General features: G+C 39.4%; 1 protein-coding gene across 2 annotated transcripts; it reads left to right on the top strand.

Annotated features, from left to right (window-relative positions):
- The first annotated feature begins 4,856 nt into the window (after positions 1-4,856).
- On the top strand, positions 4,857-21,609 carry LOC128697564 (guanylate kinase). 2 transcript variants are annotated; one of them, XM_070093942.1, is made up of 6 exons: positions 4,883-5,072; positions 9,858-9,915; positions 16,488-16,562; positions 17,979-18,170; positions 18,653-18,804; positions 20,497-21,609. In XM_070093942.1, exons 2-6 carry the CDS (start codon positions 9,888-9,890, stop codon positions 20,698-20,700), a joined length of 651 nt encoding a protein of 216 aa, XP_069950043.1. In that variant the 5' UTR covers positions 4,883-5,072; positions 9,858-9,887; the 3' UTR covers positions 20,701-21,609. The 2 variants fall into 2 exon arrangements, with proteins under 2 accessions (XP_053645330.2, XP_069950043.1); XM_053789355.2 differs by lacking the exon at positions 9,858-9,915 and having other exon boundaries at positions 4,857-5,072; positions 20,497-20,845.
- Positions 21,610-27,717: the final 6,108 nt, after the last annotated feature.

Here is a 27,717-nt window from a genome sequence, read left to right as displayed (position 1 = left end):
AAAATTGCATTGATCTGAATGTAACTAATTATGTACATAACAGTAAATGATAACAAAGATAATTATCATTTATCAATGTTACATAGACAAGTAGGAATTTGGGACACCTAGGTAGCAAAAAATGTCCCCCTTCGATATCACTGTCATAACCACAAGTTGCTCTGGACCTATTAATTAAATGAAATATACATACACCAGGAATACTGGTAAATATATAAATTTGTGGACTGTATATTAAAAATAATAAATGGTTATATATATACACAATTACACAACAAAAGGAAAATATATCTTAATATTACTCACCAATTTGACTGGAGATTAATGTGTATCATACTCAGAAAACCTCACTCTAACTAAATCTATGAAAATAATGCTGGCCAGAATTATACACAAATCTAGAGAGCTTATCTGAGGTTCCTGGAGCTGTCTTGTCCAGTCGTCTGACATCTCAAGTTATGCAGGAATGCATATCCACCAATTTCGCCTCCTATTTGAGAGGTGTCAGCACAATTTTAACCTCTAGAGCACGAAAAATTCTTCCCCATTCACCAACGTTTCTAATACAAAATCAAAACCAAGATGGCGAGTCCCGTCTGCGCAGACGCAGGCTTTCCGTTTTCTATGAGATAAATATTATTAAATACAGTATGCCCATCTATTTACATATAAATACTGAATTTCTGGAAAATATATACAGTATTTTCCACATCTTTTCCTCCTCTGTTTTATTCTTCTCATTAGTTTTACATCATCAAACAGGGATACATCTGACTCACTCTAATCTGGAACATTATTGACACACAAACCAAAAACAGTACTGGCCCTAATAACGATCCTTGCGGCATCCTAATTATTACACTTTCCCATTGTGAGATCTCTTCCTAGACAATCATTCTTTACCTCCTTGCTCTGAGGTACTCTGATCCACTAGAGTATTTTCTCCTGTCAGTCCTGCTTGTACATCAACTTCTTCTCCTGGTCCAACGTGAGGTACTGTATCAAACACCTTTTTGCAATCTAAGATAATGTAATCCACTCAGCTCTCTCTCATACCTCAGTTTCATTACTTTGTCATAAAATTCCAACTGGTTGATAAGACAATATTTACCATTCTGTTGGGGGGATAAGGGAGGGTGGGAGTGAGTGTCATTAACCTGTACAGGTGTTCTAAGCATTAACACCAGCAGGTGTAGTGAGCTGGCGAGAGTTTGATAGGCAGGTGAGGGGAAGAACACATCAGTAGTATGTTACTTCCTTTTCTATATGATTGTTATATATTGTGAGAGAGAAAATCTAGTCGTGTTTTCGTCATTCCATCAAAGATATTTACACAGAGTGATGAAATCTGTTATCCTGAGTTAGGATGTACAGCTCATCCTGTGTGAAACAAGAGTATGGATAGTATATATCGACAGTCAGTTTTGCAACATTTGGGTATTTTGTATAAACTATGTTTTGCTGGGCGGGACCTTGATGGAGACGTGATGTATACCTGGACAAAACAGTGAATATATAAATATATTTTCATCAGAATACATATAACAAGCTGCTGTTTTGCTTAAGCCTCATTAAAGGGTGTGCGAGTGACTCATGTCAACCACGAATTGCTGATAAATTAGACATATGTGCAACATTTGAGTATCTTAAGTGAGTGTTGGGATTTTCCATGAACTGCCCCTTAACGTGCAGATAATCTAGCTAAAACTGTCGACACAAATATCTCGAGATAACAACTTGGGCACGCCAGTTGCTCATACTAGAGAAATCCACAAGAATTTTTGTTTGCTGTGTTTCCTAATAGTACACTGGCAGTTCTACTTGAAATAGAAGGAGAGCTTCACTTCCTTACTGGATACTTCAGAAGTTGACGAGCTACCATGTTACCTTCCGCCATTAAACTCCCAGCAGGACATCCACATTCCACACTTCAACAGTAGAACTGGCCAGTAATGCTGAATAAAACGTAGACCCAGTCCGCTGGGGCTTGAAAGGATATTAACAGTTATCCTCGGGGCTTGAGGAAGCTTCGTTGGCAAAAAGTTCCTCTTAAGTAAGAATTACCTGTGTGCTGGCTACACGACTGACCTTCTCGACGTGTGTATTCTGACCAGCGTCTCTCATACAATTTTTGATCTATTTCTTACTATTCTAGGTCTTATAACGATGTTATTTTCTCCTAAGATTATTGTATACTTTGTGTAATTACTTAAATCTGTAAAATGTCGAATATTATATTCAAGTGTTTATGTAAGTGGATAAACCATACCCCGGCCGGGATTGAACCCGCGGTCAGAGAGTCTCAAAACTCCAGCCCATCGCGTTAGCCACTAACGCGACGGGCTGGAGTTTTGAGACTGATGCGGGTTCAATCCCGGCCGGGGTATGGTTTGTTGACAATCGTGTCATTACGATTTCGTGAGTCATGTAAGTGGATATATTAAGGGTTACTTATGCTTACATAATGAACGTTTCGTGGAATAAGTTTCCAGTGAGGAAACGTTTCGCCACACAGTGGCTTCATCAGTCCTATGCAAAGAAGAATGGTGAAGATCAGAAGAAGTTTGAGGTAATCAGTGTCTAAGCCTGCGTGTGGCCAGCAGTAACAGTCTGGTTAATCAGGCCCTGCTCTACCCCGCGGCCTGGTCATGGACCGAGTCTCGGAAGCGTTGACCCCTTCATCCCGCGGTCTGTGTGAAAATTTGTGTGGGCTGCCTCCAAGTGAGTCACCTACCCTGGCAAACTCTGTTGACACCGAGCTCTGAGGTGGGTACCTCAGCCTCACAAGTGGCTTATAGGACAGATTTTCACAAATGATTGATGTTGCAAGAAACTCGCCTGCATGCACGTATAAAGGACTAACTTACTTGGTGTTGCAGCATATATCCTGATCTTCAACTTCCCTAAGCTTAGCCTTAGCCCCTCTGGACTTTCCCCCAGAAACCATGTGCAACCAGGAGCCTTAATTCCTGCAATATTCAATTGTTATTCGTGTCCTGCCTGCACCTCAGAAATTCCTATATCCAAGAGGGTATGTATCCCCTAGTACAACTATGCAGACATGGACACTAGCTTCCAGACTGCCTTGAGACACTGGTACTTACTGGGCATGCACTGCCTACTGCACACCGGGCCCACAGATAAAACTCACTCACAATCTCCCCAGACACTGGCCAGAAATCTACGAGATAAAGGAGGTCTTGTCTTAGTGTATGGGCCTGACGGAGGTCATCTACGGTACATCGAGGTGCCTCTACCAGATTTCCCCAGGTCTCAAATGTGAAGACACGTGGGGGGCGCCGTCTGCTGATCACGGCACGTCTTGTCCAGTTGGTGTCTGTCTTAAGAAGAACGAGCTGGTCTCTCTTCCAGACCCTCGTCTCTTCATTCAAACTAGGGCTGCCAGTTCTCCCTAGCTAACTTATCCTAGTGTTTGCCTACATTATCGGCCTATTACTACCTATGTTAAGGTCTTAGGTCTACATTATTATTATCTACAGTTGCCTTAGTAAACCTAATATTAGTGTACTAACAGTAAAACTACCTACTCCTTCCCTGAAGGATAAATCTATAAATTAAATAAATGCCTACCAACAATCCACGCCAAAATAGAGAGAATGCTGTTTGTTTGGGAGGGTTTAGGGGCCAGCCAGCTCAGCCGTCCCATTACGGCCATGCTGGATCTGTCCTGTGGAACTTTAGGGACCAAATAAATTTCCACAGTCTGGTGGGCAACGTTTTAGCTTCACATACTGAGTGTCCGTGGTTCGATCCCCGGAAAGGGTGAAAACACTAGGCGCGTTTCCTTACACCTGTTGTTCCCGTTCATCCAGCAAGTAAGATAACCGAGATTTTCAACAACATGTTGAAAATCGCGGTCGTGTTGGCTATGCCCGTGATGAAAAGAGAAATTGTTATGTAACCCAGGGGCACCAGGAGAAACACGTCTGATGATTGTACTTATGCGTACCTGTACCTAAATACAGTTGCACAAATTATCATACATAGTAACATATGTGTAAATTACCTATGATAACCCCCAGGAAAGTCATGGTGATTTATTCCCTTTATTCTGTGTTGCACTTAATCAGAAGAGGTTTGCAAATGGCTGGAGGTCCTAACTGCAGTCCAGTGTACGAACTACAGCCAGGCTGGTCAGGTACTGACTGTCCACCTCCTTCTTGAAGACAGCCAAGGGGATTTATTGCCAATAACCCTTATGTATGCTGGGAGGTAATTGAACAGTCTTGGGCCCCTCACACTTATTGTGTTGCTTCTTAGTGTACTCGTGGCAAAATATTTGTTATTGCAACTGTGTTATGTATACAGTGCTCGGAATAACTATGTTGAGACTTCTAAGGGACATTTAGATTTACCAGAGGAAATTTTGTCTCTTTTAAAATTTCCTCGCAGATTTAAGCACCATATTTTCCCCAGACTTATCTAGTCTATGCATATTTTGCATTGACTAAATGAATGAACCTTTTATAATAAAATTACAACTCAGTTATGATCATTTTTTAGTGGTAAGTGTAAAATATGAAATTATTAACATTACTTCCTTGTGATGTAAAAATGCCCACAGGGTCTGATAAATACTTAGTGTGACCTCAGTAAATCAAGAACCCCAGTGGAAATAAATAACCTTGTCTGACTTTATGGGTTATCTTAGGTAATTTACACTATATATGGTAATTGTATTTATGTGTATCTGTGCCTAAATAAACTTACTTTTGTAACCCTGTTTTTTTTTTTTATCCTGCAGAGCTCACTGGGTGAGCATGAAGTTCTCAAGAAAGTAGACTCAGCGGTACACCATAACAGAGCTTAATAAGGCGTAAGCTCTGGTTGTCCTTAACAACTTTAACAACAATAATATGGTGGATGACTTGTGTTAGTCTCCGGCTCCTCTTCCTCTTCCTCCTCGACGGCGTATGCTGTCACTGGCATTAAAAACTCCACGAGAAGAAGGAAGCTCCTCCTCCTGTTACACTACATGATATTGGTGCCGCCACGTGGACGCTGCCTGGCACTCCCACAGTCTCTCACTGACACTCTTGCCAGGCTCGTCTGTGAGTACACCAGCTGTGAGGTGGTGGTGCTGAGGATGGTGTGGTGGTGCTGAGGATGGTGTGGTGGTGCTGAGGATGGTGCGGTGGTGCTGAGGATGGTGTGGTGGTGCTGAGGATGGTGTGGTGATGCTGTGGTGGTGCTGAGGATGGTGTGGTGGTGCTGAGGATGGTGTGGTGGTGCTGAGGATGGTGTGGTGGTGCTGAGGATGGTGTGGTGGTGCTGAGGATGGTGTGGTGGTGCTGAGGATGGTGTGGTGGTGCTGAGGATGGTGTGGTGGTGCTGAGGATGGTGTGGTGGTGCTGAGGATGGTGTGGTGGTGCTGAGGATGGTGTGGTGCTGAGGGTGGTGTGGTGGTGCTGAGGATGGTGTGGTGGTGCTGAGGATGCTGTGGTGGTGCTGAGGATGGTGTTAGGTGGTGCTGAGGATGGTGTGGTGCTGAGGATGGTGCGAGGTGGTGGTGCTGAGGATGCTGTGGTGGTGCTGAGGATGCTCTGGTGGTACTGAAGATGCTGTGGTGGTGCTGAGGATGCTGTGAGGTGGTGCTGAGGATGGTGTGGTGGTGCTGAGGATGGTGTGGTTGTGCTGAGGATGGTGCAGAGGATGGTGTGGTGGTGCTGAGGATGGTGTGGTGGTGCTGAGGATGGTGTGGTGGTGCTGAGGATGCTGTGGTGGTGCTGAGGATGGTGTTAGGTGGTGCTGAGGATGGTGTGGTGCTGAGGATGGTGCGAGGTGGTGGTGCTGAGGATGCTGTGGTGGTGCTGAGGATGCTCTGGTGGTACTGAAGATGCTGTGGTGGTGCTGAGGATGCTGTGAGGTGGTGCTGAGGATGGTGTGGTGGTGCTGAGGATGGTGTGGTTGTGCTGAGGATGGTGCAGAGGATGGTGTGGTGGTGCTGAGGATGGTGTGGTGGTGCTGAGGATGGTGTGGTGGTGCTGAGGATGCTGTGGTCGTGCTGAGGATGCTGTGGTGGTGCTGAGGGTGGTGTGGTGGTGCTGAGGGTGGTGTGGTGGTGCTGAGGATGGTGTGGTGGTGCTGAGGATGGTGTGGTGGTGCTGAGGATGGTGTGGTGGTGCTGAGGATGCTGTTAGGTGGTGCTGAGGATGGTGTGGGGGTGCTGAGGATGGTGTGGGGGTGCTGAGGATGGTGTGGTGGTGCTGAGGATGGTGTGGTGGTGCTGAGGATGCTGTGAGGTGGTGGTGCTGAGGATGGTGTGGTGGTGCTGAGGATGGTGTGGTGGTACTGAGGATGATGTGGTGATGCTGAGGATGGTGTGGTGGTGCTGAGGATGCTGTGGTGGTGCTGAGGATGCTGTGGTGGTGCTGAGGATGCTGTGAGGTGGTGGTGCTGAGGATGCTGTGAGGTGGTGGTGCTGAGGATGCTGTGAGGTGGTGGTGCTGAGGATGGTGTGGTGGTGCTGAGGATGGTGTGGTGGTGCTGAGGATGCTGTGAGGCGGTGGTGCTGAGGATGGTGTGAGGTGGAGGTGCTGAGGATGGTGTAAGGTGGTGCTGAGGATGGTGTGAGGTGTAGGTGCTGAGGATGGTGTAAGGTGGTGCTGAGGATGGTGTGAGGTGGAGGTGCTGAGGATGGTGTGAGGTGGTGGTGGTAATGCTGAGGATGGTGTGAGGTGGAGGTGCTGAGGATGGTGTGAGGTGGTGGTGGTGGTGGTGGTACTGGTAATGCTGGGGAAAGAGGTGTAAGGTAATAATATAAGATTACATTAGATTTGTTAGGGTTTTTAACCCGAAGGGACCCAGGATAGCCCAGTAAAATAAATGTCTTATTTTCATTGGTGTCCTTTAATGTTGTCCCCCAGGATGTGACCCACCACAGTTGACTGACACCCACCACAGTTGACTGACACCCAACACAGTTGACTGACACCCACCACAGTTGACTGACACCCAACACAGTTGACTGACACCCACCACAGTTGACTGACACCCACCACAGTTGACTGACACCCAACACAGTTGACTGACACCCACCACAGTTGACTGACACCCACCACAGTTGACTGACACCCACCACAGTTGACTGGCACCCACCACAGTTGACTGACACCCACCACAGTTGACTGGCACCCACCACAGTTGACTGACACCCACCACAGTTGACTGACACCCACCACAGTTGACTGGCACCCACCACAGTTGCCTAACACCCACCACAGTTGACTGACACCCAGACACCTACATACAGTGGACCCTCAGTTTTCGTGATTAATTTGTTCCAGAAAGTCTGACAAAAACCAAATTGTATGAAAACTGAAGCAACATTTCTCATAAAAATTAATGTTAATCTAATTAATCCATTCCAGACACCCAAAAAATATTAACAAAAATACATTTTATAGAGAATAACTATAGTTTTACATACAGAAAACAATGAGAAATAAATATAAATGACTAATGAAATGGATAAATTTGGCATATAGAAGGTGGTGAGGAGGGGAGAGGGAGGAAGAGAGGTAATTGTTTGGAAGAGAATCCTCCATAAGGACTTCAGGTATCAAGGCCCTGTCCAGGGTTACTTCCCTTCTTTGTCTTTTACTGGCACTAGGACCAGCTTGAGAGTCATTGGACCCCTGGCATCTTTAAGATCTGCCTAAAATGGGACAAGGCATTGTCATTGAACATGTTCCAGACATGGCTTGCAACAGCTCTTCTAGAGTGATATTTCTCCACAAAACTTTGCAGCTCATTCCACTTTGCACACATGCCCTTAGTCACTGAAGAAGGCACATTCTCACAATGCTCACTCAACGAGAAACAAAGCCAGACTGAGTCAGAATGCGTGGGATGCTTTGTGTGGGTGTGGGCAGGCGGATGCGTTTGGTACAGCAGACCATTGTCAGCTCTACGAAAACTGAGCGGATGTACGAAAACTGGGACAAAATTTCGACAAAAAAAGTCCTTGAAAACCAAATCCTACAAAAAACCAGGGCATACGAAAACCGAGGTTCCACTGTAATGTTAGGTGAACAGGGACAGCAGGTGTATGGAAACATACCCAACGTTTCCACCTAAGCCAGGTGGTTGTTATGCTGGGGGAAAGGTGTGAGGTAGTAGTGGTGGTGGTTATGCTGGGGGAGAGGTGTGAGGTAGTAGTGGTGGTTGTTATGTTGGGGGAGTGGGTATGCTGAGGAGAGGTGTTAGGCAGTAGTGGTGGTGGTTATGCTGGGGGAGAGGTGTTAGGTAGTAGTGGTCGTGGTTATGCTGGCAGAGAAGTGTTAGGTAGTAGTGGTGGTGGTGGTTATGCTGGGGAGAGGTGGTAGGTAGTAGTGGTGGTGGTTATGCTGGGGAAGAGTGAGTTAGTAGTTGTAGTGGTTATGCTGAGGGAGAAGTGTGAGGTAGTGGTGGTGGTTATGCTGGGGGAGAGGTGTTAGTAGTGGTGGTGGTTATGCTGGGGGAGAAATGTGAGGTAGTAGTGGTGGTGGTTATGCTGGGGGAGAAGTGTGAGGTAGTAGTGGTGGTGGTTATGCTGGGGGAGAAGTGTGAGGTAGTAGTGGTGGTGGTTATGCTGGGGGAGAAGTGTGAGGTAGTAGTGGTGGTGGTTATGCTGGGGGAGAAGTGTGAGGTAGTAGTGGTGGTGGTTATGCTGGGGGAGAAGTGTGAGGTAGTAGTGGTGGTGGTTATGCTGGGGGAGAAGTGTGAGGTGGTAGTGGTGGTGGTTATGCTGGGGGAGAAGTGTGAGGTAGTAGTGGTGGTGGTTATGCTGGGGGAGAAGTGTGAGGTAGTAGTGGTGGTGGTTATGCTGGGGGAGAAGTGTGAGGTAGTAGTAGTTTGTGGTGATGCTGGGTAGAAGTGTGAGGTAGTAGTTGGGGTGGTTATGCTGGGGGAGAATTGTGAGGTAGTAGTGGTGGTGGTTATGCTGGGGGAGAAGTGTGAGGTAGTAGTGGTGGTGGTTATGCTGGGGGAGAAGTGTGAGGTAGTAGTGGTGGTGGTTATGCTGGGGGAGAAGTGTGAGGTGGTAGTGGTGGTGGTTATGCTGGGGGAGAAGTGTGAGGTAGTAGTGGTGGTGGTTATGCTGGGGGAGAAGTGTGAGGTAGTAGTGGTGGTGGTTATGCTGGGGGAGAAGTGTGAGGTAGTAGTAGTTTGTGGTGATGCTGGGTAGAAGTGTGAGGTAGTAGTTGGGGTGGTTATGCTGGGGGAGAATTGTGAGGTAGTAGTGGTGGTGGTTATGCTGGGGGAGAAGTGTGAGGTAGTAGTGGTGGTGGTTATGCTGGGGGAGAAGTGTGAGGTAGTAGTGGTGGTGGTTATGCTGGGTAGAAGTGTGAGGTAGTAGTTGGGGTGGTTATGCTGGGGGAGAAGTGTGAGGTAGTAGTGGTGGTGGTTATGCTGGGTAGAAGTGTGAGGTAGTAGTTGGGGTGGTTATGCTGGGGGAGAAGTGTGAGGTAGTAGTGGTGGTGGTTATGCTGGGTAGAAGTGTGAGGTAGTAGTTGGGGTGGTTATGCTGGGGGAGAAGTGTGATGCAGTAGTGGTGGTGGTTGTGCTGAGAAGTGAGATGTGATGGAAGATGTTTTTGCCACCTAGAGTGATTATGACATGAGTTTAGGTGTTCTGGTACTGACTATTAAACCTTTACAACTATTTGCTGGAATGACCATGAGTTAAGTTTGAGGGCATATTATCACTGTTTTTGTGTATTAAGTTATAATCATAAGTTCTAAGAGAATGATGAACAGATCTATATTATAAATTATAATTTAGTTTAACAAAAAGTATCTCTGCTTCAAAGACTGTCAAGAGATTAGTCTCTTCTTCATTGCTTTTTTTTTTTTCAGTCCTGTATAATAGATACGCTGAATAATGCCATGACTTCACTCTTTTGGAAAGCCAGCAGTAAGTGTATTACTGGTTGGTTTGGCTTGCTACTAACTTTCTTGTCCTTGCAGATAAATAACACCTCCCCAGATAGTTAAAAATAACATGATCTCATAAATGTAAATTTATCCAACTAGGTAGGATTAATCTTATTGTAGCCAGCTGGCCCAGTGACTTACACACTCGCCATGGGTTCAGACCCCATCCGTTCCATGGTTTGTTTGTAATTGTGTTATTACGATTTCGTGAGTAATTGAAGTTATCCTGCTGTTCCTCAGATCAAACCTGATAATTTTGTTTTCCCAGTGGGCTGTTTAACTTCTACTAGATTTGTGCTTCATCTTGGATACAAAGTAATACTTTAATAATAATAATATCACATGAAGGCTACAGTAGTTATATACGTGTAGTATCAGTTATTTTTATTAGCTTGGTAAGGGAACTAATAGAATATAACATTAATTTTCAAGAAGCTGCTTGTACCTCTAATGGAACATTACATGTGAGTGATTATTTAGATACTGTAATGCAGCACACTGAAATATTACAGCTTTATACTACACATGACTTTCTTTGTTACTGTGTATTCGTATATTTATAAATGTTTTGTAAATTTCTGAAGATAATATGTTTTCTTTCATTTACAATTTGTTTTATTTAAAATAGTATGCAGAGTACTGTATTGGTTAACTTGCAGTAATGTCTCATTAGTGCAGTGATAGTGTTGCATATATTTATAATATACGTATGTTCCTCCTGCTTTTTTGCATTTCATTGTTTTTCAGTAATTGTTTTAAGTTAATGAAAATTGTATTTACAGTAAACCCATGATTTAACACTAATAAATGAGTGGGTGTCCAGTAATGGTAATTGTGGTCACTACAGATGAGAGAGTTTTTTTTATTTATTTTTACAATAACGAACAAAACAAATCTGTAAGCATCAAACTTCCAAGTCACCAGGCGATTTTTGTCCCATACATTCAGTCTGTTAAATCAAGGTCCATTACATCAAGGGTTTATTGTTTTACTAAGAATGATCACTACAATATACAAATTGCTTGAAATAAGTTGGGGATACAGTAATGTGTTAGTACAGTAATATTAGCACAGAACCAGATTATAGGATGGTTTCTAACATGACAGATAATTGTTGATAGTCTCAGCATGGCAAACACTACTCATTTGTAATATAACTCTGTTATATACAGAGGCGGAGAAAACAGGGAGTTGCAAGTAGATTATTTTTAAATGTACCCACATTATTATTATAATCAAGGGGGAAACGCTAAACCCGGAGGATTATACAGCGCCTGGGGGGGGATGTGGAAGGCATTCAGGCTTAATTCGGGGAACTGGAGCACAGATCCAATTCCCTAAATCAAGAGCCCCTCACCAACATCAAGGAACCTTCCTTGAGGGGAAATGTACCCACAGTAAAGTTAAGCACTTAGCAGTCATACATTAATTAAAAGCACACAGATGAGCATAGGCTTATAGGTTAGATTAATTGAAGAGGTAATATATTAATGACCAGTGTAGAATTACATCATTTTCATATATCATAAATCATAACACTTCAGCGTTTTTAATAGGCTGGTGAGAGACACTGTCATGCCATTACTTTGTACTGTAATTACTGTATTTAAGATTTATTGGAAATAGATGAGAGGAATATTCAATAACCATTATCATTTTTAATCTGTGAAACTGAGCCATTCAGATGAGCAGAGGTGATGGACCACCAACAATAATGAGAGGGATAAGTACAGCATTGAACTGTCTTACAATACAATAATCGAACTCCCATAATTGAGGATGTTTATGTAACTGCTGTGTTCCTAGAAGGTCACCAGTACTGTATAGGCTTTCTGGCTCTATTCAGGTGGTACAGAGGCTCAAATAGTACAGAGGAAGTGGTACACATATGACTGTGTATGGGAAAAAGGAAGGTATAATGTAGGATGCACTTGCATGTGCACAGTGTGGGCTCGTGCAGGTTTCTTAGTAAGAGAATGGACATCAATAGCATTAATTGATCCACTCAGTCACGCTAAGTCATAATAGCTAGCTCTTATCTTCTTCCCCTCTTCCTCTTTTTCTTCCCTTCGTCTTTTTCTTCCCCTCTTCCTCTTTTTCTTCCCTTCCACTTTTCTTGTCCCCCTTTCCTTTTCACACCTCCCTTACCCCCCCTCTCTTGCTCTTCTGTTTCATTGTCTCTGTCCTCTCCCATTTATATTCACTCCCTCCCTCTCTTTTACTCTGCTGTGCTACAGCTACTCATCAATCAAAGAAGATACCTGTACTGAATGTTGGACAGTTAAATAACCATGCCACATATAAACTGAATAATGTAGATCTTAATATTACCGATTGCGAAAAGGATTTAGGAGTTCTGGTTAACAGTAACCTAAAACCAAGACAACAGTGCATTAGTGTTCGCAATAAAGCTAACAGAATTCTTGGCTTCATATCTAGAAGTATAAATAATAGAAGTCCTCAGGTTGTTCTTCAACTCTATATATCCTTGGTTAGGCCTCATTTAGACTATGCTGCTCAGTTCTGGTCACCGTATTACAGAATGGATATAAATGCTCTGGAAAACGTACAAAGGAGGATGACAAAGATGATCCCATGTATCAGAAATCTTCCCTATGGGGATAGACTGAAGACCCTGAATTTGCACTCTCTCGAAAGGCGTAGAATTAGGGGGGATATGATCAAGGTGTATAAATGGAAAACAGGAATAAATAAAGGGGATGTAAATAGTGTGCTGAAAATTTCCAGCCAAGACAGGACTCACAGCAATGGTTTCAAGTTGGAAAAATTCAGATTCAGGAAGGATATAGGAAAGCACTGGTTTGGTATTAGAGTTGTGGATGAGTGGAACAAGCTCCTGAGTACAGTTATTGAGGCTAAAATGTTGTGTAGTTTTAAAAATAGGTTAGATAAATACATGAGTGGGTGTGGGTGGGTGTGAGTTGGACCTGACTAGCTCGTGCTGCTGGGTCTAGTACAATGCTCCATCCTTGAGTGGGGATGACCAGACTGGGTGGGTCATTGGGATAATCCAGGGGGTGGGTCATTGGTCTAATCCGGGGGGGGGGACATGGACCTGCTCCGCATGGGTCAGTAGGCCTGTTGTAGTGTTCCTTCTTTCTTATGTTCTTATTATGGAACAAGACCTTAAGGTTGGTGACCATTGAAGATTACTTCTTGAAGTTACAAACACAGAGCTGTGTTTATGGTGTACTGTTTTCAGGGTTTGTAGTTATAGGCGCAGAGCTATACTGGTGTTGTGCCAATTTCATTATTTATTATTACAAGAGCAGAGCAATGCTCATAGTGTATTCTTTTTAGTTACAAGAGTAGAGTTTAGAGTTGTTCTTGGTGTCCCATTTGTAGGTCTTCCCAGAGAGGTACCCATTAGTAGTTGCTATATTTTTTCTGCCTTGAACACCTCACCTGATTAGCTTTCAATTTTCAGTGCTTGTGACTAAGAAAAAGTTTATGCAACTCTTTGCATGTGCAAGTGCCATCTGATCAGTTTATATGGTAGACCATTCCTAGATTTGTTTTCTGTGTGATAACCTGGAAAAGCCTCTTCCGATTGCTTCATAGGTTTAACACCGGTGTATCCTATGTAAAAGAAGGATTGTTACTGGAGTGTATAGGTGACAGTTTACCAATTTTAATTTTAAAATGGAGTAGTATTTTGTTCTGTGAAATAACTTGAGTGTGTCTCCTCTGGGCTGCATGAGGCTAGCTGTAACAGCCTGGTTTATCAGGACTTAATCCACCAGGAGGTCTGATCTAGGACATTGACCCCCCAAAATACATCTTTCAGGTATCCTTTAGATATCCCTAAGTCAAGATCTTGCAACATAGGAATCTTTGCAGTAAGCATTACCTCCAGTGCTAGGCTGTGCCAGCTGTATGATTATATAGGTTTAGTACTTCTCTGTAATAATAATAATAATAAGTGGGTGTGGTGGTGGGATGGGGTCTTCTTGCACCTGCACCTCAGTATACTGGTGGGTGGGGTCATTCTTTTATTAATTGATAGACAGGCAGGTGAGTGCTGGCAATCCAGTGTGCCAGGTAGTGGGGGTCATTTTTGCATCAGTTTGCAGGCAGGCAAGCAGGCAGGCAGGCAGGTAAGCTTGAACTGCCACTTTGGTTATTACAGTGGGATCCATTTCATCTCACATTTTAGGGGTTCAAACCTCATTTGAACTTACTTTTTGTACAGCTTTGGCAGTAACTTGTACATTGTATGTCATGAGACATTGTGATTAAGACTGAATTACATACCTACAATACTTTGTGATCTTGAATCTGCAGAATGTTTTAAATCTACAGTTTTAAATCTTGAAGTGCACTTTTTCACATTTAATATATTAATGTTTAATTTCCATTCAGTTTGACATGTGGGATAGCAAAGAGGTGTTTATTTCTTCTTTCTGTTTTTTTGTTTTTTTTTTTTTTTTTTATTTTTTTTCTTTTTTTTTTTTTTTTTTTTTTTTTTTTAGTTCATCAGAGCATTTACTTTTTATGTTATGATTTGAGTTTTATAGGGCAGTGTGTTTTATAAAGGCATTGAATTTGTTTTAAAAAAGGTTCACATCTGTGTTAATATCTTGTGCAGTTTGGTTAGTCTTCTGCCTTTTACTGTAGAGATATTTTGATGCTTCATTATGTACTAAGGTACAAAAGAAGAACAGAAAAAATTCTTTATGTAAATTGTGTAAATGTAAATAACTCATTCCTAGTATATATCCTTTAGAGTATAATAATAAGATATTATCTCCTACATTGTATAATAATGAGGTATTAAAAGGGCCCCAATGGAAATAAGTCACTTTGTATGATAATCTATGTAACTGTATTTGTGTATGCCTGAATAAACTTACTTACTTGCCTGTAAGTTTCTTGGTTTCAACTGGCTTATTTGTGATAGCTGTGAATGAAAAGATGGAATGCTGGTCAGTCATCATGTCAATAATTAAGCCTACTTTAGAGTGGTTGCTATATAGTCAGAGTAAATGGATGTCTCAGTGATTCTAGTGGGTTCAGTGAGGGGGTACTGTAATAGGCAATACTGCAGTTTGTTTAATCCTGCCCCACCTGGTGTATATAATGGGAAAAGTAAAGCTTGGACCTTGTGTTTGGTTTAAAATTTGAGGTGTTTTCTAAGATGGTTGTATGGTTTTATTGTCTGTTTCTTGGTATCATTTCATAAACATACTACTGAAATAGAGATGTTTTTGGTTGGTTTTAAAACTGGAAGTACCTTGAAATCAGGCTCAAAATAGTGGAAATATTCAATTTTTAATCATTTTCCTGAGGATAGGTAAGGCTTCCTTACACCCCTCAGGTTGTTTTATAGGTTGTATTATGTATGATTAAATTATTGGGATGCTGTAAACCATGACCAATCATTCTTGTTTATTTTTTATTATCCGAGTAATAGGGTGAATCTTCGATTTTTTTGTTATAATGAATTCAAAATGGAGGGCAAGTGTAATAGAGGAGAGGCCTCTGACACTAAAGCAACTAATGTTGCTTTAGTGTCAGGAATGTCTACAGTGTTTATTTTGGACTCTGTTTTTAAATTGGATTTTTTTTTTAATTTTGTGTAAAATTTGTCAAATTATTGTATTCTCTGCATTTTAAAGGTTAGTTCTAATAATTGAATGGGCATTTTTTTGTGCTCAGTCGATAGAACGGAAGGCATACTAGCAAAATAGCTAAGAATTTGGTTGAAGTGAGAAATATAATTGGCTTAAAATAGGACTCAAAATGGGTGAAATTCCCAGTGTCATAATGGCACCCAGACTGCTAACTTTGCACTTGTGTAATTCCTCAAGTTTTCCATTAAATTTTGCAATTTTGGTGTCCTTAATTTCAGAAAAAGGTTCTCTTACCATTTCAGAAGAAAAATTACTTTTTGTTTTTTGACAAATGTCAACATTGTCAGCAATTAATTTCTGGGCTTCTGACAGTGAAGGGGTCAATGAGGTTGTGCCTTGAGGGTCATTGAGTTAATTGAGGTTAATACATACATAGTAAGATCTGCAGCCATTCGTTAGGTAAATTTTTATAGTTTATTGTTTGTGATTGGCTTTGAGGTTATCACCGAAATTCATTGTGTTGGTGTGGATTTCTGTACTGTATATAGTGCACAATTTGTAATTATACTCAATTAAAATCATTGCTTGTAAATTGTGTAATTTTTACCAAACAAGCTAAATTGTCTTTAAACTTTATCTTTTCAAAGAAAATTATCTTTAGCAGTGATAGATACTGTATTTTTTTGTGAATCAATATGGTATAGTATACAAATGGTAAAACCTCGTTTTAACTGACTAATAGAGAGGGAGTGGATGGCCTATAATGGAATTTATGGTGGACAGAGATAAGTGCTTTGTTATGAGTGTTACAATAATACAGTTCTGTAACCGATGGATTTTGTCACTTGTTTCCGAACCATTAACCGAGCAAATTTTGTCCTGTATTTCAGAAGTCCATTAAATCAAGACTAGTTGTATCTAGGGCTTACTGTAATTCTCTGGGTGTTCATTCGTACAGGTATACTTGGCATCCGCTTGGGTCACGTGGTACACAAGATGACACCCCAAACTCTCGTGCTCTGTGGACCCTCAGGTATTGTTCTTTATATCTTTGGTGTGAGATTCTTGTGCTTTTTTGGAAATACAAAATTGTTTAACCTTGAGTTTGACCCATTGAAATCTATACTTAAAAGTAACTGAATTTTGTTACCTTGCACAGTAAAATTATAATGTGAACAATTTGTTGTGTGCTAAGGTTCATGGCTTACTAGTTCAGTATTCTTTATATTGTATATATTAATAATATATGTAATCAAATATTTTTTTTATAGGATTAAAAGGTATATGATTAGAATATAACTAATGAGAACTTCCATTTCAAAGTGCTTTAAGTTTAAAATGATGCGTTACAATTTAATTTGTTTTCTTTTGGGGTTTGAACTCTGGCCATTAAAACATATACATGTATACAGTAGTACCCCGAGTTTTGAACTTAATTTGTTCCAGAAGGCTGTTCAAGTGCTGATACTGGACGAATATGTCCCATAAGAAATAATGTAAATTAGGTTAGTCCGTTTCAGACCTCCAAAAGTACACGTACAAAAGCACTTACAATAATTAACTTACTTAATTGTTCGAGTTGGAGGGGTTCGAAACTCAGGGTACCACTGGACATAAATAATTTAAAAGTTTGTATTTATACTTGGAGTAAAAAACATATTCACTCTAACTCATACCCAAACCATGTTTCCAGAAGAGCATAGACATCACAGTTCTAATGATCTGCCAAACTGCAACATCCCCCTCCATCCTTCAGAGTGCTGGCACTGTACTTCTCACCTCCAGAACTGCAATATTTCCACCCTACCTTCAAAATGCAGGCACTAGTTCAGAACTCATGTCAGGCTAACTGGTTTCCATGAATTCCTTCACAGATGTTATCTTGCTCACACTCCAATAGTGTCAAATCCCAAAAACTTCTCTCTACTCTGATTCACTATCCTCTGATATGCTTGCTAGTTCCTCAAGCCCCTATTTCTTACAACTACCTTGATATTCTCCTTTCAACCCTTTTTTGAATGTTCTGTACACCTTTTTCCATTTATACCAGAGATATATACATTATTGGTCAGCCTATCTTGCTCCATACATCAGTGACCACATCATCTCAACAACTCCTCTGCTACTCCCTGATTTATATGATTTATATCACTACACAGTCACCAAATTTTTTTTTTACTCTGTTTTGCCATATATTCACATCACACATTGATCTCAAAACATGACATCTCCACTGCCTTCAGCTTTCACCTTGTTGCAACATTTAAGGACTGGAAAGCCATGACTTTTGAATTGGTCAGTGATTATGCTGTTGTGCTTAATGTCCAAAAACCACCTCAACAGTCCCTCCTCTGCTGTTTGAATAATACTTTTGGAAGCCCCACAGTTGTTCCTAATCGGTAAGCTACAAATTCTCTGCATAATATTCACGGCATAAAATTTTATTCAGGAGTTGGAAAGTCAACACTACTGAAGAAGCTGCTGGAGGAGTTTGGTCCTCATTTTGGATTTTCTGTGTCACACACAACACGCTCTCCAAGGGAAGGAGAGGAACACGGCAAGCACTACTATTTTGTCACCAGACAGGAGATGGAAGATGCAATCAACAATGGGAATTTCATTGAACATGCAGAATATTCAGGTAATGTATTTATTTAGTTCTGGTTAACTCTGATAAATCATGGCATCTGTAACTCTGTTTATATATTCCAGATCAGTTTTGTTTGTGAACTTATTTTTATCTGAACTAATGCTCAGTGATAACCCACATGGAGACAAACTCGGGAGATTATTCATCTGTATATTTCAACCCCCTTCTGGGATCCTTTTCAGCAGATGAAGAGGATCTCAGAAGGGGATCGAAATGTACAGATCAGTTAATCTCCCGAGTTTGTCTCCATGTGGGTTATTATTGAACACTGACAAGTGTTCATTACACTTTAGTTATTCATCTAAACCAATGTTTATTTTATTATTATTACACTCATTCAAAGCATTATTTTAGATTTGTGTTTTTTTTTAATAAATATTGTTATAAATCTTTTAAGTATTGTTTAAAATTGTTTTCTTGTTGTATTATGTGGATTTTTTTAGCTTTAACCTATTGATGCCATTTATCCTTAGGAAACTTGTATGGGACCAGTAAAACTGCTGTACAAGATGTACTGGAGAATGGCCGCATATGCATCTTAGATATAGATACTCAGGGAGTCATACAGGTCAAGAAAACTGATCTGCCAGCACAGTTTATCTTCATCAGACCACCATCAATTGAGGTTTGCAACAGTGTTTATTGTAGTACTGTATGCTGCTTAGACTGGGATTTGTAGTGTCTGCACATTGTGTCTTTTTAAGTTTTCTTATAGACCTCAATCAGAATGTGTAGAATTTAAAGTAGAGGTACAGGGAATTGTTCATATATCTTCCAGTTTGAGAAAGGAGAGTTTGAGCCTAATATGACAGCACAAATCAATGTTTTGGAATTTATCCTCATCTTTCTTTCTTTCAACACACCGGCCGTATCCCACCGAGGCTGGGTGGCCCAAAAGTAAAAATGAAAGTTTCTCCTTTTACATTTAGTATTATATACAGGAGAAGAGGTTACTAGCCCCTTGCTCCCAGCATTTTAGTCGCCTCTTAAAACACGCATGGCGTACGGAGGAAGAATTCTGTTCCCCTTCCCCATGGAGATAAGAGGAAATAAACAAGAATAAGAACTAGAAAGAAAATAGAAGAAAACCCAGAGGGGTGTATATATATGTGCTTGTACATGTATGTGTAGTGTGACCTAAGTGTAAGAAGAAGTAGCAAGATGTACCTGAAATCTTGCATGTTCATGAGACAGAAAAAAGGACATCAGCAATCCTACCATCATGTAAAACAATTACAGGCTTTCGTTTTACACTCACTTGGCAGGACGGTAGTACCTCCCTGGGCGGTTGCTGTCTACCAACCTACTACCTATGATTTATCCTCATATTCCAGCTTAAAAATGTAAATAATATTTTCTTTCTGATTTCATATAAATATTCTTTGATTTTTTTTACTCATACAAACATTCAAATTTTTTGGTATACCCATTCAATAAAAATTATAAACCACTATAGTTTTCTTCATAGGTCTTCCCACACTACTCACTCCAATGGCATGTCACATCTTGATCATTTGCCTTCACTCACTCTGATCTAACAAACACACAATCTTTACAGGCACTTTATACAACACTCACACTCACTCTGTACACACACACACATATGTGCTTGCATAATTCTAATCTACTTTGCTCCTATTTATATGATCAGATCATGAAGATGCATAAAGATTAAAGGCTTACTAGAATAAGAGAAGTGGTAGATGGTGAGAGACCCCAGAAAACAGTTGGAGTTACCAAAAGCACAATTAGAAAAAACTGTACTAATATTACAAGTCTGAGACTCTTCCTCTTGTTTATGTATCAACAAATGAGCCAAGCTGTCATGGCTGTGTAAATTTGTAGGTTGCATGTAGTCATGACATCAGGCTACCAAATTAGAACTTTTAAGATTGTCTAGAGTTAATTATAGTGTAGACTATCCCTTTATTTAATTATTACTATTACAGGTTCTTCTCAACTTATGATGGGGTTATGTTCTGATGAACCTATCGTAAGTTGAAAATATAAGTCGAATATGAATATGATATGATAAATAAATAAGTAAATAAATAACTATTGTCAGTGAATAAGTAAATAAACCAATAATTACTGTAACAAACTAAATACAGGTATTGAAAAGTATATAAATGAATACAAGTTTATCCTATCAATAAATGTACAGTACTGAATATGCTTCTCTGTCACACCATCCTAAAGTCAAAATATCGTAAGTCGAACCATCGTAAAGTGAGGAGCATCTACGTATCAAAGTGATTTGTAGTGAGCCTTGTCTATGTCCACTTTTTCACTCTTAATTCATATTTTTCTTCTACAGGATTTAGAGAAACGATTACAAGCCCGTGGCACCGAAACAGAAGAAAGCTTGAAAAAAAGGCTCAGTATTGCAGAGAAAGAACTGAAGTTTGGAGAAATTGATGGTAACTTTGACAGGGTAATTGTCAATGATGATGTAGATGAAGCTTATGAACAGCTTAGGGATTTTATGCTTCCAGCAATAAATAAAAAAAATGGTGATTGAACTTCAGAAAATGTGTAAAAAATAAGTAAAGTATCAGTTCCATGTGTTATAAAATTAATGTGAAGGAAGTTGTATCAATGGTTTATATTTGAGAAGTTATGAATTGCATTCTACAATATAATAGTGTTTATGATCAGAACCTCATTAAATATCATGGTGAAAGATTACACATTTTAGAAACGTAACACTATTCAATTCAGTTTACAAGTTCTTATCAGGACTTTTTATTTCCGTATCTGATTTTCTTAACTGAATAAGTTACACTTGCCTTGGTTAAAATCCACACTAATACCAACTGATTTTAGCCATATTTAGTGTCTTTTTTTATTTTTCCTATTGATAGTGATAAAATTAAAGTACAGATAGGTAACCCTTTATCCAGGAAACTTAGAACCAAAAGGTTTCTGTATTCCATGATTTTTTCTGGATTTGGGTTAATAGGTCATGCACATCCAGGTAATATTAAATGAAGTTTATATTTTAATATTTAAAGTTAGTTAATTACTTTAGAAAGTATAATTTTTTATTCCTGCTTCCTAAGTATAATATGAAGGATGAGTTTTATTTATTTTGGGTGTTTTTGAAATGAGATTAAACTGTTATCCCGTCCCTATAACACTTTTTTACCTATTTATTCATGAAGTATCTGGGGCAAATAAGGATGAAGGTAGAGAATTTTCAGTACAGAAACATCTCTTGGCACTATGTTTACTCACTGAAAAATTTCCAGCAGCTTCAATTGTTCCATAAACTGGTTTTTCTTCAATGATCACTACTTAAAATATTATACAGCCTCTCATCACTTAACGGTGGAGTCTCATTCCTAAGACTTCGTCGGTAAACAAATTCGTCGCTAAGTGAGGAGCATACTATAATGGTAATGGGTTTGTGTCAACCATCTTTGATATTTTTTTTAATGTCACCTTTGCACCATTTATAATATTTCTGGTATATTTTTAAATTCAAATTCAAAGTTTATTCTCTATAAAGATTACAATGTTGAATTTACAGAATTTGGTTGTTGTGTGGTTTACATGTAGTTAAATAATGATTACAGAGTGTACCACTAGAATGCCTAGCATGGCTAGGCATTTCGGGCAGACTTAGTTTAATTCTTTATTTTAAAATATTACAAATTATGAGATAAGTTGGTATTATGGCTAAGTGACTAAATACTAGTTTGTGAGTTTAGCAATGTAAATGCTTTTGTTTTGGCACAGTACATAGTTTCAGTATTGGAGTATCATAGGATTCATTATTTTAAGATTGAGATTAATATTTCTGTTCATGGTCAAATGGGTGAGTGAGTGTAAGAGTGAACCACCAGGTGGTATTCGTGTAGTTAGTTGATGGGGTTTATCAGGAAAATAAGATGTTTTCTAATGGTAGTTTTGAAGGTGATGAATGTGTCTGCAGTTTTAGAGTTCTCAGGTAGGGTGTTCCAGATTTTAGGGTGTGCTGTATATTGTAATAAGCAGAATAGAGGAAATCAGCTCTAATATACATTATTTAGGTATCCATACTGGTCAGAGAGTCCATTGTAAGTCTGAGTCGTCGGTAAACGAGTACGTTGCTAAGTGAAGGGAGGCTGTACTTAATTTCATTTGTTGTTCACCAGTGTAAGCTGCAATGCTTCAGACCATGAAATATCTCTTCAGTTTTACTACCAAACCTGTTACTCTAAAATTATTGTTCATCCAAACCATCATAGTTGGCATTATTTTGACAGTGTTCAGGATTCAAAACCATTTGCACAATTTCAGTGTGTTGGTTGATGCACATCTACAGTACATTGTTGCCATTTAAATACTATGTTAGTACCCTCTTTTTACTTTTGCCTCCTGACATATTAATCTAGCAAAGTCTAATAAATTAGATACAGTTTTCTTTAATGTGAAACAGAACACTGTTGTAAAGCAGGTTAAACTCCTTGTGATGGAAAGCAACAAGTTATGCCAGCTGTTCCTCAGAATGTCCTGTGGTAAGTTTTCTCATAACCAAGCAGTAGCAAGACCAGTGTCATTGATAATGTATTTTTTTGGAGTTACTCTACAGCATTAAGCATATGTGTTCTAAATTTGTCTTCAAAGCAGTACTGAAACAAATGTAATATCCCTTGGTCTATAGATGTGCAGAACATTTATCTAACACTAACAAAATTCTGCGATTGTTAGATAGACTGAAAGGCTGACAATGTGTGGTTCTTGACCCAGTCAAGTTTAATTTACTTTCTCCACTCTCTTTTTTCTTAGCCATATATTCTATATCACAGGAAATAACATTTACTGGCCCTAGAATATAAATTTTTACCAATTACTTGTATTGGCTTAGCAATTTCCATTCCTATAGGTGCTGTTTCATGTGCTGCAACAATAGGTTTCTGTGGGGAGGTATCACTAAAAGAGTAGTCTTATTTATAGCATATTGCTTTCAGCATAAAATTTAAAAATCTTATCTTTTTAGTTTTGCAAATTATAGATCATATTTTAGGGGTCCTAGTCCCAGTAACTTCACTGAGGACTCCTTTTCTGACTCAATCATTATTTTCACTCTCTTCTTCAGGTCTCTATCTTTGTACTCTTGATCATTTCCCAATTGCATTCAGATGCTTCTATGTACACCAGTGGCTCCAAATCTGGAGTGGGACTTCCTGCTGTTTTTCTTGGTCATATTTCCTAACAGTGTCTACCACATCTGGCTAGTATAGTTACTGCAGAATTATGAACACTTCCAACTACTTGATGTTCACTGCAGTGGATCCATAGCCCTGCACTTCACAGCTCCTTATCCTTCACATTCAGCATTGGCTATCATATCTTTGCTAAATACACAAAAGTTATTATATATCAAGTCAGTTGACTTGTAGACTCCTCTACAAATTCTATAGTTCAGGACTTTCCAATCTCCCACAGGCTGTTTCCCAATTTATGACAATTTCTCAGTCTTGGTACCTATGAGATTTTTTGACAATATCATTGAATTGAATTTGTAACTAACTAGGATTCTGGTAATCCTAGTATAATAGTGTTGGTTGTGGGAAATGGATCACACACACATATTTTGATAGATTAACCTATTTATCAGAGCACACAAGATTATTTTTCATTATCTTTCATTGCCCTGCATAGTCACTCTACCATCTTCTCTGAGAGTCTCACCTTTAATGCATATTCTGTATATTGTATGCCTTTTTATCCATGGCTGATCTCCTTCACTAGTTTCACAATTGTATTCACCTCTTAGCACTGGTACTCTTTTACTATTGTTGTTTTCCTTTTATCATGCAGTGCTACATAAGTATTATTATTACATTCATGGAAAGAATATATGCAGTAGCAATTTTGTCATGAGGAAAAGTTATAACTAACCACAGTCCATACATTCAGAAGATAACTGTATGCAGCAGGCTTTTATACATTAAGTGAGCACAGGACATGACTTGACACGATTGTGTGGGGTTGTTTTAAGCTGTGTGTATCTACTAATATGCTGACTTTTCATTGCTAATGGTAACTTACTATTACCATACATGCTTTAGCATTTTAGCTTTCTTCATACTAATAATGAAGCCCTTAGGGCATGTAGGAAACATTTTCCTCTATGCAAACTACATAACAGTACACTTACTATCTTTGATAGTGAAAATTATAAGTAAACAGATGTGTGTTCATATGACTATAAATCACTGACTATGATGACTGGGTGAAATCATTTAACCAGTATGATTTATCACATCAGTTTGTAATTTCATTACCATAATTTATTCACACCTTATGCTTTTTGTTATTCAATCATTTTTCATTCCTCTTATGATGAATACATTGAGAAGACATTATAAACAAAGATGCAGTGATAGTACAGTACAGGTTCAACCTGATGATGGTGAAGATAGTTGTGGTTCAAAGGATCTGAATAGTAGTGTGCACATACTTTTGGGCAGTACTGATATTAAATGAGTGATGGTGAATGGTTCCTTCGTTGGGACACCCAATGTTGTTTGGAAACTGCTGGTGATAAAAAATTAATTATTTTTTCCATGTTCTCCCATTCTTATAGTGTCAAGATAACCACTAATATATAAGAGGATTGAGTCTCGATACCATGCCTGCAACAAGTCATTGCTATTTTACAAATTGAAGATTAAACTTAGTGTTTTCGTTCAGGATGGACCAAAACATTTAAAATTTCATCTCTGTAGTTTTGTTGTGTACTGCACAATTGTAATAAAACAGGATAACATAGTATTCCAGCAAAGTCAGAGATGCATGCCTGTTAGTGGTCACTTTCTCACAGGGCCAGGAGCTTGAGATCAGACCCATGCAACCACTAATAGGTAAGTATATACATTGCTCATTGGCTGTATCAGAAAGTTCTTATTGAAAATGTATGGTTCAGGTGAATACTTGATTTATTTTGATGCCAGTGAGAGGCTCTTGATTCAGGCAATTAGATCTGTCCTCTATTTCCTTCGATGAAACCTGATTGCCTTTCATTTTCCCAGGTGCTGTGTGTGCTCTCTCTCACCATGAATGTAATATTTTATTTTATGAAAAGAAGCTTATGATATGGAAATGATGTAAGTTAGTCACAGTTGATTGATGGACCAATTGTATGAAATATGTTAAAGAATTTGTCCCTATTTTAAGTAAAATAATAGATAACTATAAGCTGCAGCTTTCCTAAGTACCTAAGATTTTGCTGTGATTATCACTGTGTGATGTGTGTTGTTGTTGCTCACAAAAACCAGACTTTTATGCTTCATTACATGCATGGTTGATATCAGGGCTTAAATTTGTTTGATATTGTAAAAGGCATTAATATATAGTGGTTATTTTATGAATTAGGGTAGTTATAATAGTAAGAGGTTTGTAGTTATGTTTATCCTGATTGTTTATACACTTAGGACTATAATTATTATTTAAATTTTGGATTTTTATTTTTTTGTCTTGAAGCAAATTTGAATAAAAATTAAGTATTAAAGATTAATGATTATCCATAATTGTGCCCAGCTATAAAAAAAATAGCCTTGGAAATAACAAGTTACATTATTATTACCATATTCTTATTCCATTCATGGAGGAAGTTTTATATCCATGGGGGGTGGTTACATTATTCATGGGGGGGGGGGGAATGCTAAACCCTTGGGAGTTAAGAACATAAGAACATAAGAACGAAGGAACACTGCAGAAGGCCTACTGGCCCATGCGAGGCAGGTCCAAGTCCCTACCGGCTTAAGCCAATGCACCCAACCTAGTCAGGTCAGGTCACATTGACTTAAGGGAGGAACACGGCAACCGACCTGTTAGCACAAGCTATCAGGTCTAACTCACACCCACCCACATCTACTCATGTATTTATCCAACCTATTTTTAAAGCTACACAACGTTCTGGCCTCTATAACGGTACTTGGGAGTTTGTTCCACTCATCCACAACTCTATTACCAAACCAGTACTTTCCTATATCCCTCCTGAATCTGAATTTTTCCAACTTAAAACCATTGCTGCGAGTCCTGTCTAGGCTAGATATTTTCAGCACACTATTTACATCCCCTTTATTTATTCCTGTCTTCCACTTATAAACCTCAATCATATCCCCCCTAATTCTACGTCTTTCTAGAGAGTGCAGTTTCAGGGCCCTTAGTCTATCCTCATAGGGAAGGTTTCTGATACATGGGATCATCTTTGTCATCCTCCTTTGTACATTTTCCAGAGAATTTATATCCATTCTGTAATACGGTGACCAAAACTGTGCAGCATAATCTAAATGAGGCCTAACCAAGGATGTATAGAGTTGAAGAACAACCTGAGGACTCCTATTATTTATGCTTCTTGATATGAAGCCAAGGATTCTATTAGCTTTATTGCGAACACTTATGCACTGTTGTCTTGGTTTCAGATTACTGCTAACCAGAACTCCTAAATCTTTTTCGCAATCCGTAATATTAAGATCTACATTATTTAGTTTATATGTGGCATGGTTATTGTCCTGTCCAACATTTAGAACTTTGCATTTGTCTATATTAAACTGCATCTGCCACTTCTCCGACCACTGCATCAGTCTATTCAAATCTTCCTGGAGTGCTCGAATGTCCTCGTCAGAATGAATTCGACGGCCTATTTTGGTGTCATCGGCAAACTTGCCGATGTCGCTCTTTATGCCCTCATCTATGTCGTTTATGTAGATTGTGAACAGCAGGGGGCCCAACACTGACCCCTGTGGAACACCGCTCGTGACGCTTCCCCACTCTGATTTCTCCCCATTTATGCAAACTCTCTGCTGCCTATTTGTCAACCATGCCTCTATCCAGGAAAAAATTTCTCCTCCTATTCCATGTGCTTTAATTTTCCTCAATAGTCTCTGATGTGGGACCCTGTCAAAAGCCTTACTGAAGTCCATATACACAATATCATATTCATTACCATGATCTACCTCCTCAAATACCTTAGTGAAAAAAGTTAATAAATTCGTAAGGCAGGAACGCCCCTTTGTAAAACCATGCTGAGATTCGTTGATTAATTTATGCTTTTCAAGGTGGCTACGAACTGCCTCGGCAATTATTGATTCCATAAATTTTCCCACTATGGAGGTTAGGCTTATTGGTCTATAGTTCGAAGCTAAGGACCTGTCACCTGTTTTGAAAATAGGTATCACATTTGCCATTTTCCACTTATCTGGCACCATGCCAGTTTGTAGTGATATGTTGAAAAGATTAGCCAAAGGTGTGCTAAGCTCCTCTTTACATTCCTTTAGAACCCTTGCATACAGTTCATCAGGGCCTGGGGATTTGTTAGGTTTTAATTTATCTATTTGCCTAAGGACCATGTCACTTGTGACCCTAATAGTGCACAGTTTATTATCGTCCTGTTCTACATAATTTATCATTACTGGAATAACATCAATAACATCAATAACATCATTAACCTCCCTTGATTATTATTATTATTATAATCAAAAAGAAGTGCAAAACTAACCTCCCTTGAGGACTTATAAAAGACATGAAGCACAAAACAAAAATG

This window comes from Cherax quadricarinatus, chromosome 44, assembly GCF_038502225.1.
Source record: "Cherax quadricarinatus isolate ZL_2023a chromosome 44, ASM3850222v1, whole genome shotgun sequence".
Taxonomy (NCBI): Eukaryota; Metazoa; Arthropoda; class Malacostraca; order Decapoda; family Parastacidae; genus Cherax; species Cherax quadricarinatus.
This window is presented reverse-complemented; position numbering and strand designations above follow the sequence as displayed.

Coding starts and splice junctions, on each gene's coding strand:
- LOC128697564 (XM_053789355.2), top strand. CDS start 4,997: ATGATATTGGTGCCGCCACGTGGACGCTGCCTGGCACTCCCACAGTCT. Junction 5,073..16,487: donor CACTCTTGCCAGGCTCGTCT/GTGAGTACACCA, acceptor TCATTCGTACAG/GTATACTTGGCATCCGCTTG. Junction 18,805..20,496: donor TCAGACCACCATCAATTGAG/GTTTGCAACAGT, acceptor TTTCTTCTACAG/GATTTAGAGAAACGATTACA.